The following is a 25,188-nucleotide window of genomic DNA, read 5'->3' as shown; positions in this document are numbered from 1 at the left end:
CTCATCAGCAGAGTGAATTAAATATAGATGAAGGGGCATGAAAAATGGAGATACAGAAAAGTCATTAAAAAGGAACTCAACATTTATTTGATTTGTAATTCCTCCATAAAAAAAGAAAAATAGATGGGAGCGACAAAGAATTGAAAGTTAAGGTCCCTAGTGCTGCGCTATTAAAAACGAAGAAGGCAGACTTTCATAGTGCAGCAAAATTTGTGTTTATTTAATAGGCGCTTTAATATATTTCTGTCATCACTATTTGTATCCTCCCTCGTTTGGGTTACAGAGCATTAGAGCTGCATCATGGACACCTAAAGATTTACTGAAAGTCACCAGACAGAAGTTACAAAAAAGAAATATAGTATTCATAAAAGGGTTTTGTGGCAAATAATATCACAAGTGCTTTTCTTTCATGAATACAGACAACACCTCTAATAATTTACCAACACCACTTATTGAGATGACAAAGGGTTTGGAGTAGAAGCATGATAGATTCATTTATTTACAGTCTTGGATAACATCATGCTGAGTGATGAGATTAAATAGGTTCAGCATACAAGATGACAAAATGTACTGATGATCATGTATTATATTGCTTTAATGGTTATTGTAAATTAAGTATTGTGTGTGTGTGTGGATGTGTGAGTATAAAGTGTGCTTGAGTAGTTGCATGGGTCAATCTTTATTGTTTTACTTTAGTGTTTTATTATTTTGATGTATCAAATATTTATCTAGCTGAGGAGTTATTTATTGTGTCCATTGATTGTAGCTGTGGAGGCAGTCCCTTAGGCTGTTGGAGGATGGGGTCAGTTTATTTCAACCATCATATCAATTGGTTTTAGGAGTCAAATAGTATGATTATTGCTGGTTTTGAGTTTCTATGTTTAAGTTAGCCAATACACAAGATTAGTGTAGGGAAGCAGGTTATAATGTAGCTGTAAGTACTGACGTTTAAGTATGCCAATTAAATATACCTAAGAAGTTAAAGTAACTTTCAATAAAGCTGGTTAGTTTTATGTATTGAGTGATAGGTTTGAATGATTATTAATGACTGCATGCTTTAGTATGTTATGTCTTTTTACAGTGCCATTTGTCAATGTTGTGTCTGAACAGTGATCTTACGTAAGAGCTGTCACCTGGCCTATAAACATTACTACCACAGGAATTTCAGACATGCACAGTTCGACAAGGACCTAGTAAACATCCTACAGTCACTTATCGACTTCAGCAGATCTAGCTGGATCTTGATGTAGCTGCTTCCTCTGCTGGCAAGCTCAATAAAACGTTTTACTTATAATGTGCTTTCCTCATACCCAAAAGCAGTAAAGCTGGGATCAAAATGAAAGATTAAAAATAAAATCCTACTCTGACCAAGCACAATATTTCATAAACATGCGAGCCAGATGGACCGGAGCAGAGAAAATGGATTCAGGACAGGAGTGTGTGAGACATCTTGGAGATGATGTGGAGGCGGACTAGGTCAACAAGTCTGGGAAATGAAAGGAAAGGGAACATGTTGAGAGTTCATTTTTACACTCTTTCCTCAAAGGTTAGTTTAGTAAAGCCTACTCTACAGGCCCTTAAAATAGTGCCACAGTATTATTAAGTTTTAACTGTTATACTGTTGCTGTTGTACAGAGAGAGAGAGAGAGAGAGAGAGAGAGAGAGAGAGAGAGAGACGGGAAAGTAAAAACCCTCTGATGAATACATCTGTCCTTGGTGCAGATCAAAAAGCAGTGGGCTGAAACAGTGAAGAAATAGCAGCATGAAAAAGCCTCTTATCCATATCAAGGCTCTAATGAAATATAACATCCTTAGATGAAGAAATAAGGAGGTGAGTGCCTCATTATCAGATTCAATTTATTGAAACAATGTTTTTATTCTATTTATATCTTCCCAAATCATGATGTGTATATATATATATATATATATATATATATATGTATATATCATGCTGGCAGCATAACACAAGACTTGTTGAGGAGAACACACAGGTAGTTCAACCCGGATAACATATGAACATTGATTATGCAAATTCTGACACATTGATGTATAAATTCATATTACATTTCTTTGGTTTTACTGATAATGGCATCAAAAACAAAGTTATACATGGGCTGTGTTTGGATGAAGTATTCCTTCCTCCTTTCCTCTGAGGTTTATGGAGATTGAATGTGACTGGCTTGGCAAAATGTTTTCACAAGAATAACTGGTAATTATGAAATTCTCAAGAGAGGAAAGGGGAAATGACAGTCTTCAAACAGGAACTTTAGTGCATCCAGCATCTTAGAACGACAATGCAAAAGTAAAAGCTTCCTAGTAAGTGTTTACCAGTGTAATACCAGTTTGTCTCCTAGGCCATGGTGGAGTCTATAGCCATGTGTACCCACCAGCAATCTTAATTCAGTTCTCATTACCTTTAGAAATGTTGTGAAAACGGCATTTTAGAAGATCCATACCTGGCACAAGAAGCCGTTGGAGATATTGACAAAGCTGGTTAGGCTGTAGGATTGGTTGTCACTGAGGGATGAAATTTAATTTTGAGGAGGACAAGCTGAGAATACAGAGGCAGCGTACAGCAGAAACACTTTTTCAATTTTCCTCCTGCGTCATCCCTCTCTTCTTCCATAAATATCCCTTATCTTTAAGAGGAGGGAAGGGTGGCAGGGGGGGCATGGTGGACCAAGTGATTAATGATTGTGTGTGCGTGTATGTGTGCATGTGCACTCGTGTCCCTCCTATACAGTAAGGCCTTGCTTCGTGCCTCCATACCCTCAGCCAATACAGACAGACTGTACAAATCTAGAAGAGATGGAAGAATGATAAAGTCTGGTCAGGGAAATTCAAATAGCTACATTGTGCATAAAATTGTGCTGCTGGGAAAACTGACCAGTGGCTTGGTTAAGGCTTCATGTAACACTACAAATAGCTTGTACATTAAATCAGATTTCAGAGGACATTCATACATTGAATTGTGAATATATCATGTAGTTTGTGAGAAGATGTTCTCTGAGACCCGTTATTTGGAATACAGCGAGGAATGCATCGGCTGCTACGGATCTGCAAATATCAAGAGGAATTTCAGTTTATCTGATCGCCATCCAATGTGACTCAAAGCATTTTATAAAAATGGTATCCTGCTTGCAACAAGATTTTCTCAAGCCAGAGGCATTTGCCTGTTGAACTTTGCTTTTAAAAACTAAGTATCAACTTTTAAATCACTTCTTAAAACATACTTTTATCATAAGGCTAAAGGCCTTGATAAAAGGTCTTATATAAGGCCTTTTTTTTTTTTTTACAATTTTGGCTCTTCTTGATGCCTTGTCTGTTATTTTATCTTTCTGCCGATTACAATTATTAAAAGTTTTAAAATCTCAAGATAATCAAGATGCTCATAAGCAGTCTTTCTAAAGACTAGGTCACATGTACTACAACCACCGCCCAAACATAATAGTTGTAACATACAGTAGGATATAATATAGTTGAGCCCTCTGTGCTATAATCATTAGTTAAAGCAGGCATGTTAGGCACACACCAACTGTATCAGCAGAGAGGCAGGAGCAGTACAGCTGGGCAGCTGGGTTTCCACGGCTGTTTAGAGGAATAGAGTGCATTAGAGACGGTTAAAAGGAAGTGGAGAAGGGGAATTTTGGGGAAATCTGTTGGCTCAGTTCCAAGCCCCAGTGCCTCAACGGGCAAACCTTAGTGTGCAGGGGTGGGCTAAGGAAAGCACACATATAAATGTGTGTGTGTGTACGTGTGTTTGTCTGGCTGCTACAACGCTGCCATTCAGAGTGACCCCCAGGTTACAGCCATCCTATGACATTACACTATTGACCTATTCTAGAGATGCTACAGCACATCTGACCTGGTCCTTAAAAGTCAAATCCATATTGCTGTATATACTGCACATACTAGGAGGGTCTATAGGAGCTAAAAAAACGCACTTATCCTTAGCCTGTAGATTCCCAGATAACCACACACAATTTTAGATTATTTTTTAACCAGATGACAACATCTGTCATATTTGGCCTTCCTCAGTGTCTACATTCTGTTAGGCTGCTGCTTTGTGGACATCATCATTTACTGGATTCAAGATGATTTTCCATTCTGAAATTTAGTACTGTACTGACAGTATTTGACCGCAAGACTTTTATTTACATGTTCTTTGAGGCTGCAAAAGGGCAGTTTACACAAGTAATACTGTAAGCACTGAAATAAAACAGAAGAAAAAGACAATTCTAATAACCTATTTTACATAGGCTGAAGTGCTTTTATAAGGGGAAAATGGTAAAAAACAAAAGGTCATATATTAACGCAAGGCCATCTGTTGTTACGGCCGTGGCCGTACCCCCAGAAGATTCCCTAGTGGTTCCTTGTGTTCCCCCTTCCCTGTGTTCCCAGTGCTCCCCTGTCTGTCTCTCGCGCTCTCTGTCTATGTTTTGTTTGTGTGTGTACTGGCGTGGGCGTGGTCTCCCTTCCTCGTTCTCCTGGCTCTAGGCTCTGCTCATCCTGCACACCTGTCTGCAATCGGCTCATCACCTCTCCCAGGGTGCGTCCCAAGTCTCTTAAATTGCATCCACGTTTCCCTCACTTGCGTCTTTTCCTCGCGTCTTAGTCCCTCCCACCGAGGATGCATGGAGAGACGCAAGGAAACCATGCGAGGAGAGAGGAAACAAGGAAATATGTTTATAGAGAAATGAGACGTCCTTTCCTCTGAAGCGTCATGTGAAGCGACGTCTGTTTCTGCATGACAAAACGGGTTGTGGATGAAATAAACGTAATTTAGGTTCCCCATGTTCTTGCATTAACGTTATATATCAAAAAGCATAAAATAACAGGCATTTACACTTGTACTGTTTCTCTGCCATCTCGTTCAAATTTGCCAGATGTAGGGGCGGAGAATTGACGTCATGGCGTTCAGCTGAAAGTCTTCTGGGAAGGCTGCTCTCGTGTCTCCTCGCTCATAGCTCCTCAGAGATCCCTCCTCGCTCCTCGATCCTCGCTCCTCGGAGCAGAAATAAGAGCTTTGGGACGACCTTCAAAATGACGGACTAGAACGACTTCCGGTTCAAGCGAGGATCGAGGAGCGAGGAAATATCAAATAAGAGACTTGAGATGCACCCCCAGTCTGCTCACCTGCCTCTCATCAGCTCACCTGCCTGCAGTGTATCTACCCTGGCTCTTCAACCGTTCTTCACCAGGTTGTTGTTTCAACATCAGTGGTAGATACGCTTTAAGGCAATCTAGTTAGAGCTCCAAGTGACTTTGTCTCTTTGTGTTTCCTGTGACTAACCAGTCTCTCTTGTGCCCCAGGATCACCACCCGTCTGCTTGTCTCCCTGCCTGCCTGCCAGCAACCTCCTAGCCTCCAAGCTACCCCTGCCTGCCACGCTTCCCCTCATCCCACGTTCATGCCAAGCCCCGCTCCTCCCTTACAATAAAACCTTTCCTTACCCACACCACCCTGTCCGTGTCCTGCGTTTGGGTCCCTCCTGTGTGCTAAAAAAGACAAAGACAAAAGGAAGAGGAAGAGAGACGCGGTGCAGCATTTCCATTTCAAAGTGTGGAAATGACTCATGCGAAAGCTTTGAAGAGATCGTATCACCACCAGCTCAAGATCCACACCTGAAATCTGTGGATGGATTAAAAAGAGAGACTGATAACATGGGAAGGACAGGAGTGAGAGAGAAAGTGAGAGACACAAGCAAGCAAGAAAGAAAGAACAAATGAAAACAAATGAAACAGAATGTTTTTGATCTGCCCCCCCCTCCCCCAATTCCTGCTTCCTATGAGATAGTCCTTGTTAAAGTCAATAATTGGGTTAGGATGAGGAAGGGTGCTGTTCTGTCCGGCTCAAACGGAGCGACAGCTTGCGGAGTTTCTCTCAATGACAGATGGTGGAACGAGTGAAATGGAAAAAATCACTTGTTTAGCATCTTCAGCAAAATGAAAGAGAAAACATATGCACATGGAGCCGTGCCAGGGAGGGGAAGGGGGGCAAGTAGTAACATCCTCTTCGGGACAGGAAGGGTTTACGTGAGAAACACGCGCACTAACAATGCCACTGCAGTGACCAATACACTCCACCCTGGTCTCATTGTTTACAGTAAGTAAATCAAGGTGCCACAGTTAATTTAACAATTACATACTGTACTGATGCTACTCAAGCCCTACTCATTTGTAAAATTGATGCTAGTTTGGGAAAAGATTAAATTGCGTCTTGTTTGTATCCGGATCGATTACCAAGCCCCATTTAAACACAAGTTGAATTTTCCTGACAAGGATTGTAAACTAATTTTCTTAAACCACTTGCACTGGAAAAATCTGGTTGTGATTCTTGCTGGGTGTGTTTAGGCTTGTGTTTAAATATGGCTTAGAGCCTTACTGAGTCCCCTGGAGTAATGGCATTAAGATAACAGCCAGCTCTAAAGATAAGAGTAGTAAGTTATTACTGTAATTACTGTATCAGCAATACCATGGGCTATGGGAAAGCAGATACAAACAAGACATACCCAGACAGCCACTCAATTCCACTTAATCCTTCATTACAGGCTTATGTGATCTGACCATCCAAAACAGTGTTTACAGTTTGTTCGCTGACCAGTCACCATGTAGCAGAACATAGGAATATCCTCCAGACCAGAGCCCTATAAATACAGATTTGTCTCTCTGTAGACAAGAATAAGCAGCCTGGAGACTGAAACTTCAGTCAATATAACATTCAATATAACAACATAACAACAGGTTTATGTGACAGTTAAGAGAGAACAACAGAGAAGTCAGGTACATCTACCACCCATGACCACATAGCTGAAAATAAGCATAAACACTCAATCCCTCGCTTATGAAAAGTCAGGATGTGAGACAGTGTATGAGTCACATGCCACATAACAAGTGAATACAATCTAATTTTCAGGTTTATTTTACAGTATGTACATCACCTGAATTGTCCAACATGTGGAGGGAGCTGTGGGTGCATACTGTGAAACAACAAAATGAGAGGTTATTGAGGTAACAGCGGTCCATGTCTGAGAGTTGCTATTATAAGCTTTAGTAGCAGAGAGCAGAGAAATTGTGTGTGTGTGTGTGTGTGTGTGTGTGTGTGTGTGTGTGTGTGTGTGTGTGTGTGTGTGTGTGTGTGTGAGAGAGAGAGAGAGAGAGCGAGCGAGCGAGAGAGAGAGACAGACAGACAGACAGACAGACAGGGTTTCTTAATCCTAGTCAAGTGACTGGTTGAATGGTAGCTACTTCCTATGGGGAAGTTTCTCAAGTGCCAGAAATAAGGTTAAGAGTATAAAAGTGCATCTAATTTGAAGAAATAGCACTGACTTGGCAAGTGGGGCAAAAAAATAAGAAGAGTCTGCTCTCTGAAATCACAGCTACACTTTTCTATCCAGCCATAATTTTAGCTTTATATGTTGAGCAATAACGTCAAGCTCTGGCTTCAAAGGAATGAACAAATTGCTGCTGTTGTGGAAAAAAGTTTGAATTGAAGAGTTACTCAGTCCTTTATAGGTTTAGCAAGTTTCATGACCTGAAGCCCATTCAAAACCCATCCTCGCATTTCAAAAACGCATGTCAAAAACGCATGTCAAAAATACCCTCTAAATTCTTGCAAAGTTGACTTTTTGTCGATATAAGATTTTCACCCGACAGCAGTTAATAGCTGGAGATAAATCAGCCATGCGTATATAAACACACACAACATAGACTGAGGGATGATAGCAAAACTGGACTATACCCTACAGATGACAAATAATAAAAATCTGCAAACACTTAATGTCAACAAGATATCTCTTCAACTCAATACAAGTCTATTCCTGGAGCCCTGAATATGGATGAAGCGAGGGCCAACGCAGCCGAGCTTTCAACACATTATGATTAGCGAAGCCAACTGCAGCTGAATATTTTAACGTTAAACGCGTGGAAACGTTATATTCTGAAACAAAGCATATTAAAATGAGACTCAAGGAGCTCCAAGGAGAGTTGGAGGTCCAAGGCCTCAGAACGAATGGGAGATGAATACAATAAGAGAGAGAAAGAGAAAGAGAGACAGAGAAAATCCTGTGATGAATACATCTCTCCTTTGTCTGCAACAGAGAATAAACAGCCGCATGAAGCACCATTATCTGTGTTTATGCTCTGTCAAAATCAAACAACCCTATTTGCCTCCTATACTGTTCACATTCAGTGTGTGGGCGATGAACTCGCTCCGTTCTCTTCGCTATCTCCCTCCACCAGACAGACAAATTAGGGCCTTGATTATAAAAATAGCCCAGATGATGCTGAGCGGTCCAGCAGAGAACAACGGGCCGGGAGACAGCTGGGCGCCTTTTGCTGACACATCCTGAAAAATTCATGGTCCAGAAAACAGGCCATCCAGACCGGGCTGTGGCAGGCTGAGGGTTTCACTGCCGCCATTCCTCGGGAGCAAAATGTATTCCTACCGCTAAACAAACTAGATGGGGAGCAAGAATCCTCAGCACCTGCACAAACAGAGAGTGCAAACCATGGAAAATGGTACAAAAATGATGATCTCACATGAAAATTTCAAACCATTCCGGTTTCGATAATGCGGCAACATGTGGGGCAGTAGTCTACAAAATACTAGGAAAATCTTTCTAAAACAGAGTTGCACCTTCTGTCTCATTGGCCACAAGGTTTTTTAAAAAAAAACTTTGACTCCTTCATCTCCATCTCCACCCTGCATGAGTGGATCTCGTTGGTGAAATCAATAGGGATCAGAGCTTTCACCTGGGTTCATGCGGTCTGTCTATTTCCTGGAAAGGGGAGATTGTCTTAATATTTAGTCCTCACAGTGTGTTTCTACACCATCATCACCCTGAGAAGCGTGGGAGGCACATCTGCTCTACTTCCTTTTTCTACGTCCTTTTTATTTCAGAATAATGTGCTGCTACTGCAAGACCCATTGGTGGAATCACTAACTAAAAACTGAGCAGAACCTTGTTAAACCTTGATAAACATCAATATGTGTCATGCTAGAGAACATCTGGCTTCACTCTTAACAGACACCGTTTGAAAACAAAACACACAGCTGAACGTGGTTTATTATTTTCTTTCCTTTATTGGATACCAGTGTTTGCCTTGGATATGGATGCGGTTGTTTTGATTTTTTTGATTATTTCACCTTCACAGTTTTATCCAGGTGGCACATAAAATGTGTTCATTCCCTCTTTGAACTGCGTTTTCGACTTCCGGTATTTTATTTTTTCGACATGCTCGGGCAGGGTCGCTCACGCCAGACGACTTGAGCTAACAGAAGAGGTGACACAAGAGGTGGCGCACACAGTAACGCTTTCAAAAAACAGCTTTTTTTTCTTCAAAGTCTGTAAGTCAAGGCAAAGAAAACACATTTATATCTATTGTTCAAAATAACCAAGCATGGCATAACATCAAACACGTCCTAATTCACAGTTAAATATATGTAAGAAAGTCAAGCCCTCTGGACTGATATTGATCAAATCTGGGTCAAACAGTATTTGCAAATAATTATTAGCGTTTGTTTTAACCTGCTTGGAGCATTGGATGGGTGGCGCTTACTGCATCAATGTAATTGAGATTGCATCAGGTAAGTTATAAATAACAGAAAAATACAGTGTACTATATTAATCATCAAATACTTTACTGTGATTGTTAACTTTCTAAGATCATCTAGTTTTACCCCTTTCATCAGATTAAAACAAATGCTAAGAATTATTTGCAGACGCTGTTTGACTCTTATATTGAGTTTGTCATGTCATTCCTGACACAGTATTTCCTCACACTGTGCAGATGAAGACATAACAGAAAACCTTGGCTGCATCTCAAATATTACATTTCTACATTATAGAGACTGTCAGCGAGACCAGCTGTTAAGCCTGCACTAAGACATCAACATGAGCAACTTGCTGGTTTGCTACTAGGAGGACAAAACAGTAGAAGACATTATGAGATAGGACCAGGTGACAGAACTGAGTGTATGACACATGCACAATGGCAGCTTCTACACTTTAGTCATTCAGCTGATGCTTTTCTTCAGTGCAACTTACAATGAGTTGGCAGGTTGGGGTTCAGTGTCTTGCTCAAGGACACGTCACCAGATCATATGGCTGTCGAACATGTGACCTTTCCATTACTAGCCTCTAACCGATCGGTCACCCTGCTGCCACACTCAGAGCAGCTTGATAAATGTTGATCAGTTGGCTGAAAATCCTCACTACACACGTCACGGCCTGCTTTCTGGTTACTGGGATGGTGAGATAAATTTTTGCGAGTGTGAAGAAAACGGACAAGAGGACAATACTGCCACTGTGCGTGTGTCAAACCCCCTGAACTGCCTGTGATGATCCTGTCCCGTCCCACTTTTTTCTCGTTTCCCACAGCTAACAGCGGCACTGGCAGCTTCAACTCATCTGAAATTGGATCATGACAATATCTGATAAAAGATGGCAAACACAAAGGAGAACATGAAACTGACGATACAATGAATACATGTTGGCATGTTTATCCCCTTGATATGATAAACCTTGATAAAAAATCATCACTGATCATGTGCTGCTGATGATGTTGTTCTCACTTGGTCGTTCGCTCTAGATCAAAAACACGAAGCGGTACTGTCACTGTTTTCAATTTTGAGTTACACGTTGCACAAGAAATGGGGAAAAAACAAGATCCCACATTGTGCCTTTACTTTCTGTCAGCTGTGGGTTGTAGCAGGAACAGCACAGTGCAGACCAGTCTGGCTTTGTGTAACAGTGTCACTGGGAAACTAATTGATCATTACGGTAGCGGACCAGATGTTTGATCAATTTTTACATCACAGATTCATCTCCCTTTTAAATAGGCAAGATGTGATTTGCGGTGTTTCTTTCAGACGTGGCTCAGAGAGGATGGAAGGAGGGCACAAACTAGAACAAACAGGGGAAATAGATAAAAATCTGCTGAGTTTGAGGCTCAGAACCAACACAAGCACATACACATCTAAAATCACCATGCTCACTTCAATGCAGACTATGACATCTCACTCATTCACAATACTGGGCAGGAGAAAAAAAAGGTGCAAATAAGAAACATCACTAAGTAAATCTCATTGGTCTCAGTAATTAAGTTGAATTGCCAGTCTGGAAGAGCCACATGTGCGTTTGGACTGGAAACTACTGTGAGAGACAGTATATATAGTCTGTTCAGCCTAATTAACTTGGTCCAACAATATCTAGAGTTGGGCTAGAGTTAGACTTGTGACTGCTCAGTCATTCAATTGTACATGAAGTCAGGGGTCACTGTTATGCCACATATAATCTGAGCGGCACGTGGATACAATGGGTTGCTATTCCACACAGCCAAGTTAGGGACTGTGAAAATCAAAGTTGATACACACGAGGATATGTTGTATAACAAGCACTAGAAATATCCCTAGTTTACAATGTTTCTTTTTGCCTTGTTACATCTTGAAGGCACTAAACCTTTTTCATTTTGAGAAGAGTGGATAAAGCATAAAATATCACCCTATCAACATGTTCCGTACCGTTAGTCCAAGAAGTATTTTGAAGGATTGTGGTACACTCCATGCACTTTCCATGCAGACTCAGCCGCCTTTGTTGCAGTATTGACAATATGGCACAGTCATATTTAGCACTCTTAAATAATAGTAATAAAAAAACAATTCCACTCAAGTACATTGTCTTCAATCTGCGAGGAATGCAGGTACAAAAACAGCACGCTAGCACTTGTCTCCCATCTGCTTTGCAAATACACAAGAACAGCACCTACTACTTTGACATGTTACTTTTCCCTTGTGTACACTGACGAGAAACAAAACAGCATAAAACACATTTATAAAAGGAACACAGGATAGAGGCTCAGTTGTCCCTGTATTAAAATGCAAAAAGGATGATAATGACGATAATGGTAGAAAGGATCACACTTGACATGAGTAGGTGTCCAGCACCTGAAGAAAAATGAGTTTCACTGTCACCCATTAAAATGCCACTTTGTGACATTTAGTCTTCAGAGTCTGTTCTTGTCAGTGCCTCTTTATATCGGTGTCTAGCCATTTGAGAGCACAAGGGCAGTACAAGATTGTATCAAAGAGGCCACTGTTCCCTTGGCTTGGCACTTGGCAAGAATAGTACAATTACCAAGAGATGACTTTCACTCCCCCCCTAAAGAAGTGGGTTTGGAGTCTTCTGGGTCTTTATTTCAGGAGTGTGTTTGTGACTGAATCATACCAAGTAGTCAATCAGCGAATGGCGGAAGACGCCAGTGTGTGATGTGAACTTAGAGGTGAGGTACTTATGTGTGATGCTTCCATTGTTGACTTTTTTTGCGGCAAATGTTTTTTTTTGTGATTATTTATGTCGATAATGTTTTCTTCTCTCCCTCTTCGTATGGCCACTGGCGGTTGCTCAACCTAAAAAAAGGAATCAACATTAATCCTGAAAAATCACGTTTGGCAAACAAAAACAATATGTGTATTTGAACACCCAAGTGTTCTCGTCTTCCCTTTTCAGTGAAGGGCTAAGTTTGCAACTTGGCTGCACACCGGAACATTCTAGTGGATATGGTACTTAAGACTCCATTTCTAATGGCTCCTGCTTTGAACCAAAGCTCTATTTGGCACCAGAGAATGCCAATCAAGGGCTTGGTTGAAGAAAAGCAGAGGAAAATCCTTTCATACACATACGAGTCAGCTTTCTTTCTTTTTTCCCCTCCCATTCCCCTTTTTTCATTTCATTTCAATCCCATTCAAGCTGAGTACCAGGACGCCATTCTCGCTCCCTTGTTCCTTGCACTTTGCCAGTCTTTCAGTGCGTTTTATTATTCCCTCTGGTCCTCCGCTCCTTCTGTCTCTGTTTAACAAAGACCCAGAGGGGGTTTTGGTCCAGCTGCCCCATATGTCAGTCAGATACAGTAGTCAGTGTACAAAACCATCCCCCACCCCTCAAACCCCCGACCCTTTCACTCTTATTAGCCCCAGCTGAGGCTGTCCGTAAACACACCCACACACACACACATACACACACACACACACACACACACACACACAATCTCTCAGGAATTGGGTGGGGAGAGATATGGCTAGTTTGGGAATGTCTGAATGTGTGTGTGCGTGTGTGTGTGTGTGTGTATGTCCCTGATGCTGCTGGTCCGGGTGGGGGACATTCTCATGATAATTAGGGAACAGCAGGGTGGGGTGGGGGGGTGGGGGGGGGGGAGTGTATTGACACAGATGCTGTGGTGGTGTTAGTCAGGGGAATACGCTCATGTACGTGTGTGTGTGTGCGTGTGTCATGACACCAACTTCACTTCCCCGCAGCGTTCCAACCCAAACCTCTCCATCTTCCTCTGTATCCCGCCGTTCCTTCTGTCGACCTCTATCGCTCCTCGCCCTGCTCTAACTCCCCCCATCCCGAGGGGGGCAGCGTCCCACCCTCATGCGCAGCGTGCCGCTCTTGTGGAGGTGCCAAAGCTGGACGAACTCCTCGGGCATGGCGTGGAACCACTTATAGGGCAGGATGTTGTCGTAGTAGTGATGGCTGACCGGCTGCTCGTCCAGGCCCACGGAGAAGGGCCAGAAGCCGTAGGCCGTCACTTCCTCGCACAGCCCCAGGGCCAAGCTGACCAGGAAGAGCCCCGTGGAGAGGCGTTTGGCGTGCACGCCGCGCGCCTTCCAGAATTTTCCCACCGTGCGCAGGAATTCGGGGTTGGCAAAGAGCATGGTGAGGTTGGAGGAGGTGTCTGCCAGGGCGTAATACGCCCGCAGCGACAGGTCGGTGCCAGGCTTCATGGAGAACGCTGGCATGTAGATGTAGCTGGAGCCGTAAACCTTCATGCTGTCCACAAAGGCTTTCCTCGACCACAGAAGGTTCTGGAATCTGAGAGAGAGAGGCAGAGAGAGAGAGAGAGAGAGAGAGAGAGGGAGAAAGAGAGGGAGAGGGAGAGAGACAGAGAAAGAGAGAGATGGGATAAAGGGAGAGGGTAAGTCATGATTTTGTGGGTTAAGGATTAAGATTAGAGTCCAGAGTTGGTCATGGTCTGCTGACTGGCTGACTGATCAGTGTAGCTGTCTGCTCTGTCTTCCTGTTCTGCCAGTCTATAAAAGGAATGGGTTTCCTGTGTTGTCGGATGTGAACCCTGAAGAAGCACAATGGGTCAGTGTTGTATGGATCCCAACGCACAATCACACAAAGGGCTTGGAAACGTGCTTTAGGAGATGACACACACACACAGATATTTTGGCAAATGATTTTAGCCATGACAGACCGCAGATGTCAGACAAGAAGCTGTTCATACACAACATCTGTCAAACCGCACAGCATGCAGAGAGAGAGAAAGACTTGCAAAGAGACACGCAGAGAGAAGAGAGAGAGACATTTCCAGATAGGAGGGATGTAAGTGTACACTTTTTTTAAGAAAATCAAGATTTCAGGACTACATCGAAATGATTGAATGAAAGAGTGAGGAAAGGCAGAAGTATAAAGGAGGGAAAATAAGTGGCCTGATTTGAGCTTCTAATGTGCTTCTTATTTTATATCCTCATTTACTTTTCTTGTTTTTGTCTCTGTAAAGCACTGGGTAAACCCTGCTTTTAGATAAGCACTAGGGATGTCACAATACAAAAATGTGACAATATGTATCATGGGGCAGAAAAATGCAATATTAGTTACATTTTATTCTGCTGTAGTAATCACAAATGAGATGGCTTGCTTTCATAAGCTCTCCATCAAAATTATTTGCACTTTGTAATGAGATTTTTAAATTGTTTACTACATTGTAGCAAGTCAGTGCCATTATGTTTTGTGGCTCAGAAATAAACGTATCAAATCGTATCATGAGATAAGCATATTGTCCCATCCCAGTTCAGTATATGGCCCATGGCATGGCACTCTCCCTTTTCACTGTATTTAACGTCCTGCTGTCGTCATCCTCTTGTCACTATGCACTCTCAAACTGTAAGTTATCAATATATCTCTGCGCCAGTGTCACCAAGACAAATTCACTATGCATTTGTTTTACTTGGGAATGAAACTGATGATTCTTACCTTTTCTCTATGATGCTGGGGTTGGCTGTGACCAGATGTGTTCTGGTGCCCACATCCTCCACATACTCCTTAGAAAGTGGTGGAAGGTTACACCTGGTGAACAAAATGCACATGATATAGCAGGTGGAGGTACACAACTACACATATACAATATATGCATGTATACACACACACACACACACACACACACACACAAACCCACACACATACATACACACACACACGGCTAACCATGCATTGCAACTCTGAATATTCAAATGATGTCTAACCATGCATTGCAACTCTGAATATTCAAATGATGTCCATGACCGTTTGATTTGCATAGAGTATTCAAACCATTATTCAAATAGCAGTCTGGAAAACGATTCCTCACAACACATCATCTGCAGTCTCTCACTCTAAATACAAAGGATTTATTTAAGTCATTAAGCATGTTTACTTCCTGATTAGACCCCATTATCATAGACAGAGTGGCGCTGATGCATTTAATAAGAGAACAGCTCCCACCCATGTGCTTTTGGTCTGGGTGCCATGGGAACAACATGCAAGAGGGATTTATTAACCTGTGAAGAGGCGACAAGAGTGGGAGCTCATCTCTACAGATGCAGCCACAGCAGAAGAGATGCTGAAGTGGAATTACATCAGGCAATGTAACACCAAGGTTACATGATCACTGTGCTGCTGATTAATCAGGCATTGGGACTTAAAACTGCTATGTCACAGTTTGGCTTAAATCAGTGGTTACCAATGAGAGGTATGAGCGCATATGTATGCAAAAGAGAGGTTTCAGAGGGTTTTCCCAAATTCTCAGTGCAGACAAAAAATTTCCAGAGTCATCTGGCCGATCACCTGGCAGCGTTCCGCATACCACTGGTGGTACCAGTACCACAGTTTGAGAACCACTGGCTTAAATCATTAGAGGATGACATGACATTTCCTTATCTGTGCCCTGCATAACTCACTTTAATGCGGACTGGCTGGTCACTGGCAGGTAAATTTATCGTATTCAAACAATCCGTTCCAGAGTATTTCCCCTTGTTTACTCCAACACAGAATACTGTGTTAACTTATGGGCTGGGACTCCATAGACTTAACAGAGCTGTTACCCCCTTACACTGTCTCCCCTTACACTGGTTTACAGTCTCACTCTGTGATTACTTCAACTGCCACAGCCATTTGAGACGATTACAAACACATTTAAAGGGGTGAGAGCAGGGGACAGCAGAAGTAATGACCATACAGGCTTTTTAAAACCTTCTGATTGCGAAATGTGTGGCAGCGGTTGCGCAACCTAACTCCCACGCAAACTCAATCAGTTCAATGTGATTCTGGAGTCTGTTTTTCAGTCCTATCTCCTTTCATCTAAATCCATGTGCCCATTCTTCCATCGTAGCTCTTTCCTGGTATTCTCAAAGTTCTGTTTCTCTGAGCTGAAGTTCTAGCTTTGTGCACTTTCCCTCATGCTCAAGGTCTAATCTCAGCAGATCCGGCTTTAGTTTTAGTTTCTCCCACAACTGTAGACTTCGCTGTTTGAGTCATTCAGCCTCACGGCTATATATATCAAGACGGTATAGTTTTCACATTCTCAGGGAGGATCACAGCTTCTTTGGGGATGGTTTCCTCCTCTATCAAAGCTGCTACAAATGTCTTTGATAACTTGTTTTGAATGGGACGACACCTTTATCTTATATTCATGAAATTTGAATGATTCTCCTTTTGTGATTTTACCAAAGTCCCAGATGACTTTTTTTCTTTTTTTATCATTCATTGCATCTCTCATCTCAATGTGTGAGACAAGACATTTTTAATGCTGTGTCTCCAGTTTTTTCTAGTTCATACCTTTCTCCTTAACTTCTTTTCTTTCCCATTATCTCTGTCTATTTCAATTTTGCTTACTCACACCTAACCTCCTTTCTCTCTTGCCCTGACTGTCTGTGGCCCATTTTTCTCTCTCTCTGCCTCCCTTCTGGCAAGATGCGACACCAGTTCTCATTATCTCTGATGGCTGATGCGCCTTTGGCTGCTGTCTCAGGCCCCAGCGAGGGCGGGACAACCAAATCACGTTTGGACGGGCAGTGAACCGGTCATATGCATGCACGTATGCACGCACGCACACACACACACAGCGTTCCTTGTCCCTCACCGCATGATGAAGTCAGCCTGGTCAATGTCCCGTCCACAGCCGCTGTGCCTCAGGACGCCGCCATTGCCCACCACTGCACACTTCTTGAGGGGCAGCTGCAGAGGATTGTCCTGGGGAGAGGGGAACATGTTAGCCAAACTGATGCTTTTGAAGAGGGAAACACACATCCATGCATCCATACACATGCACAGTCACAAAAAAGTACAGAAACACGTGACGCACAAAAACGCACACACAAAAGCACTTACGCACACAAACACACAAAAACATATTCATTTTCTCTCCACTCAGATCCTAAAATTGAGCGCTGGTATATGAGTCATGCTGTGTTCGGCAAAGAGCTAATATCCCTTCACAGCCCCATGTGCTGACGGACATACCAGGGAGAATCGAGGGAAAGGAAGAGGAGGAGGAGGACAAAAGCAGGTCGAGGTCAGACAGCTTATGAATCAGGTTGCCTTTCTGGTATTTGGTGCACGAAAAAGTTTATTTATGTGTACTGAAATTATTTCATTGAACTAGCGAGTGCACAGGGACTAGCCCTGAACTCCCACTGTGAGAAAAACAAAGCTGTTCTGCCTACTATGCCCATGCCATCTGGGTCTTGCTAACTTGCTCAAGAGGCTACCAGTCTTTGTTCATGCCTGTTAACATTAGAAAATTATGAAATCTCACTATGTTTTCCAAGTGGCCAGGCATAATTCAATAAATATGAATGATTTTTTTTTCTTCTTTGCTTCGGTGAAAGAATTGATTTGAATGAACCCGTATTCTTTTTTGTCATACAAAAAAAAGTGACAAAGATGTAAATAAACAGCTTCTCTTTCTATCTATCTTGTTATTATTCTACTATCTATCTATCTATCTATCTATCTATCTATCTATCTATCTATCTATCTATTCATCTATCCATCTGCTCTCCCCCTCCCCCATCTTTCTTCAAACATCCGATCCAGGCTCCTACATAAACGTCTCCGTTACATGAGATCCTGTCTATGCGATCCTGTCTTCTCTCCTGCCTCTGCACTGTGTTTGTGCCTGGTCTCCCTGTCATCATGTAAATTAAAGTCTAGCCTAGCACAGCGTTAAAGCCATTACAGACACTGAATTGCGTTGCCTTGTGCAGCAGGAGCCTAATATTCTCCTTTCTGTCAGACTTGGCTGTATTTGAGTCGGAGGCACGGCTGAAGCGAGATTCCCGGAGGAAACAATTGTGCTCATTATTCCCCTTGGAGTGCACACGTTTGAGAATATACACACACACGCATACACACACACACACACACACACACACACACACACACATACACACACCTCTACTTGCCCCAGGGTCTCTGCTGGACCGTGACAGGTGGTTGAGTCAGAGAGAACAATACCCTGCTAACAGCACACTGAGCAGGGGGGAACCAGTGAGCTGGGCCAGGGCTAAAACCTGAGCGGGGGGACGCTTATTGCGGTAACACATGGTCAAACTTTAATTCTGGAAACCTAATAATAATCTGATCCAACTTCATACCTTTTCTGGACTTCAATTTCTTGACTGGTTTTGCAGATTTCGGTTTGGTTTGTTCAGTATGATGTATGCTGATAGTGGCTAGCCAATAACAAGGCCTTTTCCACCTATATTAGTCTTCACACTGTCAATATCACAATATGAAAGGACACTGGGTCTACAATAGAATGTGTAGTCATGAGTATCAGGACTGAGCAACAATATTTTCTCATCTCTACCCCCATCACTGCATTTGAATATACAGTATAATTACTGTACAACTGAAAGGAGAACTAGATAAGATGAGCATGGGGAAAGAAACAAAGCATCATGGGAAGCTACTGTACAGTACAGTGAACTGTGTATACGGACGCTCTGTTTGAACCATTAGTCTAACCAGTAATTAACAAGCAAAGCCCTAATTGGCACATTCCTTGGCAGGTGCCCATGATATCCGTTGCCAACTGCCTGTCTATGTCCAGGCCTGCAATCACAGCACTGGTAGTGTGTGTGTGTGTGTGTATGTGTGTAACCCCACCTAACTAGTAGTTACCTTCTTTCTCTCTCTCTTTTTCTCTCTGTCTTGGTCTTACTCTTTCTCATATGCACACACACACACACATACACTGAAACACACACCCAAGTGCCCACAAGATAGGCTTGTAGAGAAAGTGCAACCACTAACTGCTAAAAATAAGCCTTGCAAGGGTGAGATTGAGACACGCACACACACACACACACACACACATTGCAACAGGGTGCCACCGCAACCTTGGACAGGGCAAGGCACAGAGAAAAACACACACCTACCAGTACATAAACAACCAGTTTATATTTCCATGACAAAACCTTAAAATTCAAGGCAGAAATCTGGAGAGTGACATGGCATAATGTTGGTCTGAACACAAACGAATAGCTAACATTATACAAAATGAATAAATAAAAAAAAACATACTCAGCCTGTGTGTGAACATGAAATATTTAACGAACAGTGAGGTCACAACACAGCTTACACACACACACACACACACACACACACACACACACACACACTCTCAGAATGATGTAATGCAACACAAAAGGATGGGTAAAACATGTTAACAGTTAATACAACATTTCTCTGTCTTCTTACTATATATGCTATGGATTTAGAACATAAACACTTACATTAGTATTAAAAACTGGGTAAATACTATTTCAGTACAAAGGTCACTAAATTGTCAGTTTAGCTGGGTTAAACTCACACTACTGTACATATCCACACACACACACACACACACACACACACGCACACAAAAACCTCGATTTAGCACAGCCCTTCTCTCCTCATATTCTCATTTGTTTATTTCTTCAACCTCACTTCCCCCTTCCTCCATACAAGGACTGAACGTGCCTCTTCTTGCACACAGTTCATGCCTTCAAATTAGGGTGAAATGAAATACTGCCCCAGTATGCAAAAAACACTTGCCACATGCCATCTTGTCCCATCTTGTCCTGTTCCCAAACACAAACACAAACACCCTCATCTACATGCATGCACACACACCCCACATGCACAATCACACGCATGGAACCACGTAAAAATAGCCTAACAGCCCTTATCTGGGTATACACACACACACACACACACACACACACACACAAAGAGGCATAAACACACTACAGTAGGTCCCTTTTTGTACGACACTGCATCCTCTCTAGGCAAAGCAGAGGGGGGAACGGTAGCTTGGAACCAATCCAGTTCCAGCTCTCCCTCCAACTTAGCCGGGGGAGAGGGAGGGAGAGGAGGGAGAGGAGGGAGAGGAGGGAGGGGTATGGCTTTTTCCATCTCTCCTCCAAACCATTAACACCTCCTCTAGACGGGAAAAGGAGAAATACAACCAACTGCTAATGATCTCACAGAGACCGGAGTTCACTTTGTCGGTTGACTCATGGCTGCTGAAATCGATAGAATTACCCAGAAATTTCATTTGGATGGTGAAAGGCTACTACTGCAATACACTGGGACAAAGAAATACAGTGCAGGGTGCTGTATATTCTTGTTGTGTGATAACCATGGACAGGGAGTTTAAGGTGAACTGAAATACAGTTTATGTTGGCATGGCTGACTAGTGTCATGACACAAAATGCAAAACTGGTACACTGAGGACTGTAAAATATATGGTTTGTTCAAGACTTGTACCCCGTGTGTTTATTCTAATGTTTCCCCCTTAGCACCTCTCCATCTATAACTCCTCTCCTTGTGTCTAGAGAAGAGCTGCTCCTAATTCAGTTGTTCTGGGCCGAGTGAAAGCGAAAGACACAGAAGATATTACTGTAAGACAAATAAATTAAAGCGAAAGAGGAGAGCGCGTGGCGTCTCTTTCAAATGTGCATTTTGCAGAAGTTTGGGCATCTCATAACAAGTTGGACTGTATCCTGTGCTAATTGGCAACACACATACACACTTACTCACACACACACAAAATTGCACACTTCTGTCTCCTCTTTCACCATATCCTCTTTCCCATCCTATTAGTAACTACCCTCACACTGCGAACAATCTTCCAGTAATCCTTTATCCTCAGAGTGTGTGTGTGTGTATGCTCCAGTACCCCCCCCCCCCCCCCCACACACACACACACACGCATACACACACCACCCCCATCCTCTATTACGGATCAACCAGGATCCATGTCAAATCCCACAGCCCCCTCAACAGTGTCATATTCCGCTGACTAGGAGAAAATCATTTTCCACCATCTGGTCTTTCTTACTTTCTTTCATTCAGAGGATATAGCATATTAAAGGGGCTGGGGGTGGGGGGAGGGGGTATGTGGATCTCTGAGTGAAGAATAATCAAATAAGTAATTGTATGTGGGTGTAAAAGTGGTTCAAATGGTTTATAATGCAGCCATGGCAGTGTCGAGAACATCACTCTCTTGCTTCTCTCGATTTGCCAATATGTGATGAGAGGATTGGTATCAAATTCATCTTTGTGTCTCTGGTAGATCACTGTCTGGTGCACATGAGCGAGGCTTGTTTAGGGGAATGTAAGTGAGCAACATTAGCCAGAAAGCTAGTTTTTTGTGCTGCTGATTCATAATGGACTTCAGTAATGATGAAGACTGACATTTTGTTGTCACTGATTATGAATCTACACGTCATAGAATGGAAACCAAAACCAACTTTGGATTATAAAAAGGTTAATCCTCATACTTTGGATAAGGCTAGTCACCCATGATCACAACCATTGGTAAGATGACCAATGGGCCAAACCCCCAAAAAGTCAGTGTTGTTTTTTAACCTGCCTATGACGGATACAAAAATGCATTACAAACACACAAAATGCCTCATGAGCCAAGAATGTCCATAAGATCTCAGCTCGCAGCAGAGCATGACAATGTTTACGAGCATGCTGACCATAATTAAGTAAAGGGAATCTCATGAATGGTTTTGATCAATCATCCTTTGGTGAAGAATTTTGAGTGATCACAGAGCTTAGCGATTATGCTGGTGCTGTGGTTAGCTGCAAATAGGCTATGAGTACACACAGACAGACAGAAAGACATGTGTGCCCAGTGGGACCACCGACACTGAGAATGAATGCCCTTGTAGGACTGTAGGGCACTCTGAATAAAAGTGCCCTCAATCGCTATTATTTCATTTATTCTTTTTTCCAGCTTTCTAAAATAAAATCCCACTTGCTGACCTTCTGCAACCTAACAAAACTGCAAAGTCACTGCAATGTAGGTATCACTACTACCATGTGAAAATTACATGATTACAACCTATAATATGTATATGACATATGGAAACTTGCCTTGTTAAAAAAAAAGCGGCCTCAAAATGGCTTACATGCACATACACTGAGAGATACATGCACACACACACACACACGCACACACGCACACACACACACACACACAAACATACACACACCACACACTTTCTCCCCTCATTGTAGGCCTACCTGTACAAAGAGCGAGTAGGTCTCATTGTTGACGGTGTGTGAGTGGTAGAACTCTCCATCGTACCACAGCACCTTGCCCATCGGAGAGTTCTCCTTGGTCACGGCAAACATCCTCCGCGGGCTGCAGCATTCTGTCAGCAGCTTCCTGTGGACAGGGAAAGTGGGAAGCGAGTCTTTAATTCTGGTCCCCGGCCAGTTTGTCATGTGGCACAAATGGATGTGTGAGTGGTCATCATCCCCCACACCACATGTGGGGAAACTCCGTGAGCAGTCACTTCTTTTTTAAAGCTCAGCATGGACGTTCTATAAGCCAGTCAGGTTCCCACAATGTGATTTGGGGCCCTTATGAGGGCTTCATTTTTATAATTAATTCATTTACATAAGAATGCCTAAGAATGACATATCTAAAGTCATATCTAAACATAAAAATCTACTCTCCCTGGGACATAATCATTCCAAACAGAGATCTGTGGCTTATCCCTAACATGTTTAGGGGTCCTTGGCATGAAAAAATATGGGAACCCCTGCTCTAAGCAGAACACAGCGTCACATCCCCCCACAGGCAGCGCCCTCTGGTCTGCAAGTGTCACCTTCTGCGCATTATCCTAATCAGCTTTGCCTCGGAGAATTGTCTCTGCGCTCTCTCATACTCTCAAGAGAATGAGATTTAATAACATAAACAAAACAGCCATACTGTAACTGACTGCTCTGGTGATTAGGTCTGCTTTCAGAGCAGTGTCACTGCCCTCATGAAAAACCTGCATAACATTCTTAAAATAATCTTATAGGGACTTCTAATGTGTCTGTGATGTGCTCAATAGTGAGTTTAGAGTTGACCTTTATCTCCTACTATAATATTCCTGTAGAATATTTAAAATATTTATATAGTACCTGTGTAAAATGTATCATAGAATAGTAGTTCTTTTTGCAAAGGTGGGGTAGGCCTCTTATGGCATAATAATAGTAATAATAATAATAAGAATAATAATAATACATTAACCTACTTATGTATTACACCATTATTACACTGGTTCAGGGACCCCAAATGGAAACAAAGGAGATCACAGACCCCCATTGTATAAGATTTTGTCCCAAGATATATATTAAGATACATATTTGCATTTCCTTACTGTGGACAGAGAGAGCGGAAATTATAAACTAAACAGCAACCTCTAAAAATTCTCTCATGGAGCTAATTTGTCGCAGAGAGTGAAATAATACCAGGCTACTCCTCCTTTCGCCGGGGACCCCCAGGAACCCCCTTGAAGACCCCTGGGGGTCCCCGGCCCCCACTTTAAGACACACAGCTTTCTGGATAAAACCGCCATTGTGATTCCTACCACCGACCTGTACAAATCGATGCCCGTCTGGTTCTTCTGCCATACTTGACCCTGGCTCAGTACCTCGTCCACTATTTCTTTATCGCTGGGGAGCCTGTAGACGGGGAACACGTAAAACCAGCAGAGCACCAGCACACACAGAGCGGCCCACACCGACAGCTTGCCCCGGTAGCATCGCACCAACATCTTTCCCTTGCGTCTTGTCTTTGCGCGGCTCAAAACAACCAGGGGATTCGCATTGAAACCGGTGGCGGTGCGGTAAAACGCAGACTCGGTTCAAAGCAGGTCTCTGCTAATACTGGAGAGATAAGACTGCATCCCGTCTCATCCCTTAGACAGGGTGGAGTGTGAATGGAGCTGCAAGGTATTACCCGGTTGTTTGGCTCAAGCATGCGTCTGGAAATCAGTGTCCTGTTCTGTAGTTCTGCGTTTTTTTAGGCTTGCGGGAGAAAAACAGAGCCGCCTGTCCGGTCGGGGTCCGGGTGCTGGTTATGGTTGCGGGGTTTCGGGCTCTGCAGCCGGGTGCTGCAGGAATCCAGCGCTGTGCTCTCGGTGCATCACCACCATCATGACAGCAGTGTGCCTCGGTGCGGACTGTGAGGGATCTGGCCCTCCCCCCTGGGCTGCCTCTGTACCCCGACCGGGTCCGAAAGGGTTTCTGTGTGCCCGATCCGAGCCTACTGGACCCAGCTTCTCCCGCCCTGCTGTCCTCTCCTCCGGTCTCCTCTCCCCTCGTCCTGCAGGCTCTGGTTGGGGCCGTGGTACAAGTGCACTGGGCGCAATCCATTCAATCTCCCTCCCCCTCCTCCTCTTCCTCCTCTCGACGCCCCCTCCCCTCTCTCTCACCGAGACAAAGTGCTTCTTGTGCTGCTGAAGCAGCGTCAATCCTCTCAGAAATAACCAGAATCAGAGTGGAAGTATAGCGATATGGTCTTCAAAATAAAAGCGTAAAATTGGGCACTTATACAGTATAATATGGCATATGGCAGAGCCACTGGAGCCGCTGGATCTGGATCAGCCCAATCTACAGCTGTTAGAAACATTAATGGGTTAAAATTGACTTTTTCAAAGTCTGAGATACCAAATTGCTGGCTATATAATCTGTGATGGAGTCTTTCTTTGTCTAGTTTTGGCAGCTGTATAGTAATAATAAGGCAACAGTAGCCTAAACATGTCGTTCAGGGATGATGCAGTGTCCTTCTGGGCCAGTCAAGAACAAAT

At 43.0% G+C, this 25,188-nt stretch overlaps 1 protein-coding gene across 1 annotated transcript; it reads right to left on the bottom strand.

Moving 5' to 3' along the window:
• Positions 1–13,392: 13,392 nt before the first annotated feature.
• st8sia1 (ST8 alpha-N-acetyl-neuraminide alpha-2,8-sialyltransferase 1) lies at positions 13,393–24,629 on the bottom strand. Its single transcript, XM_071536374.1, has 5 exons — positions 23,975–24,629; positions 22,628–22,772; positions 17,184–17,293; positions 15,041–15,133; positions 13,393–13,873 (listed from the first exon to the last, which is right to left on the bottom strand). The coding sequence occupies exons 1-5, from the start codon at positions 24,151–24,153 to the stop codon at positions 13,393–13,395; spliced, it is 1,008 nt and encodes a 335-aa protein (XP_071392475.1). The 5' UTR covers positions 24,154–24,629.
• Positions 24,630–25,188: the final 559 nt, after the last annotated feature.

The sequence above is a fragment of the Centroberyx affinis genome, unplaced genomic scaffold (genome assembly GCF_046629955.1).
Source record: "Centroberyx affinis isolate AG114_WGS23_722 - 3 ecotype Tasmania unplaced genomic scaffold, CSIRO-AGI_Caff_v1 ptg002864l_1, whole genome shotgun sequence".
Classification (NCBI taxonomy): domain Eukaryota; kingdom Metazoa; phylum Chordata; class Actinopteri; order Beryciformes; family Berycidae; genus Centroberyx; species Centroberyx affinis.
Note: the sequence above shows the minus strand (reverse complement) of the source record. Positions and strands in the feature narration are given on the sequence as shown.

Excerpts from the sequence above, each read along its gene's own strand:
- st8sia1 (XM_071536374.1), bottom strand. The coding sequence starts at position 24,153 with ATGTTGGTGCGATGCTACCGGGGCAAGCTGTCGGTGTGGGCCGCTCTG. Across the intron at positions 22,773-23,974 it reads ACGGGCATCGATTTGTACAG|GAAGCTGCTGACAGAATGCT; the intron begins GTCGGTGGTAGG and ends CCCTGTCCACAG. Across the intron at positions 15,134-17,183 it reads CAGGCTGACTTCATCATGCG|GTGTAACCTTCCACCACTTT; the intron begins GTGAGGGACAAG and ends TTTGTTCACCAG.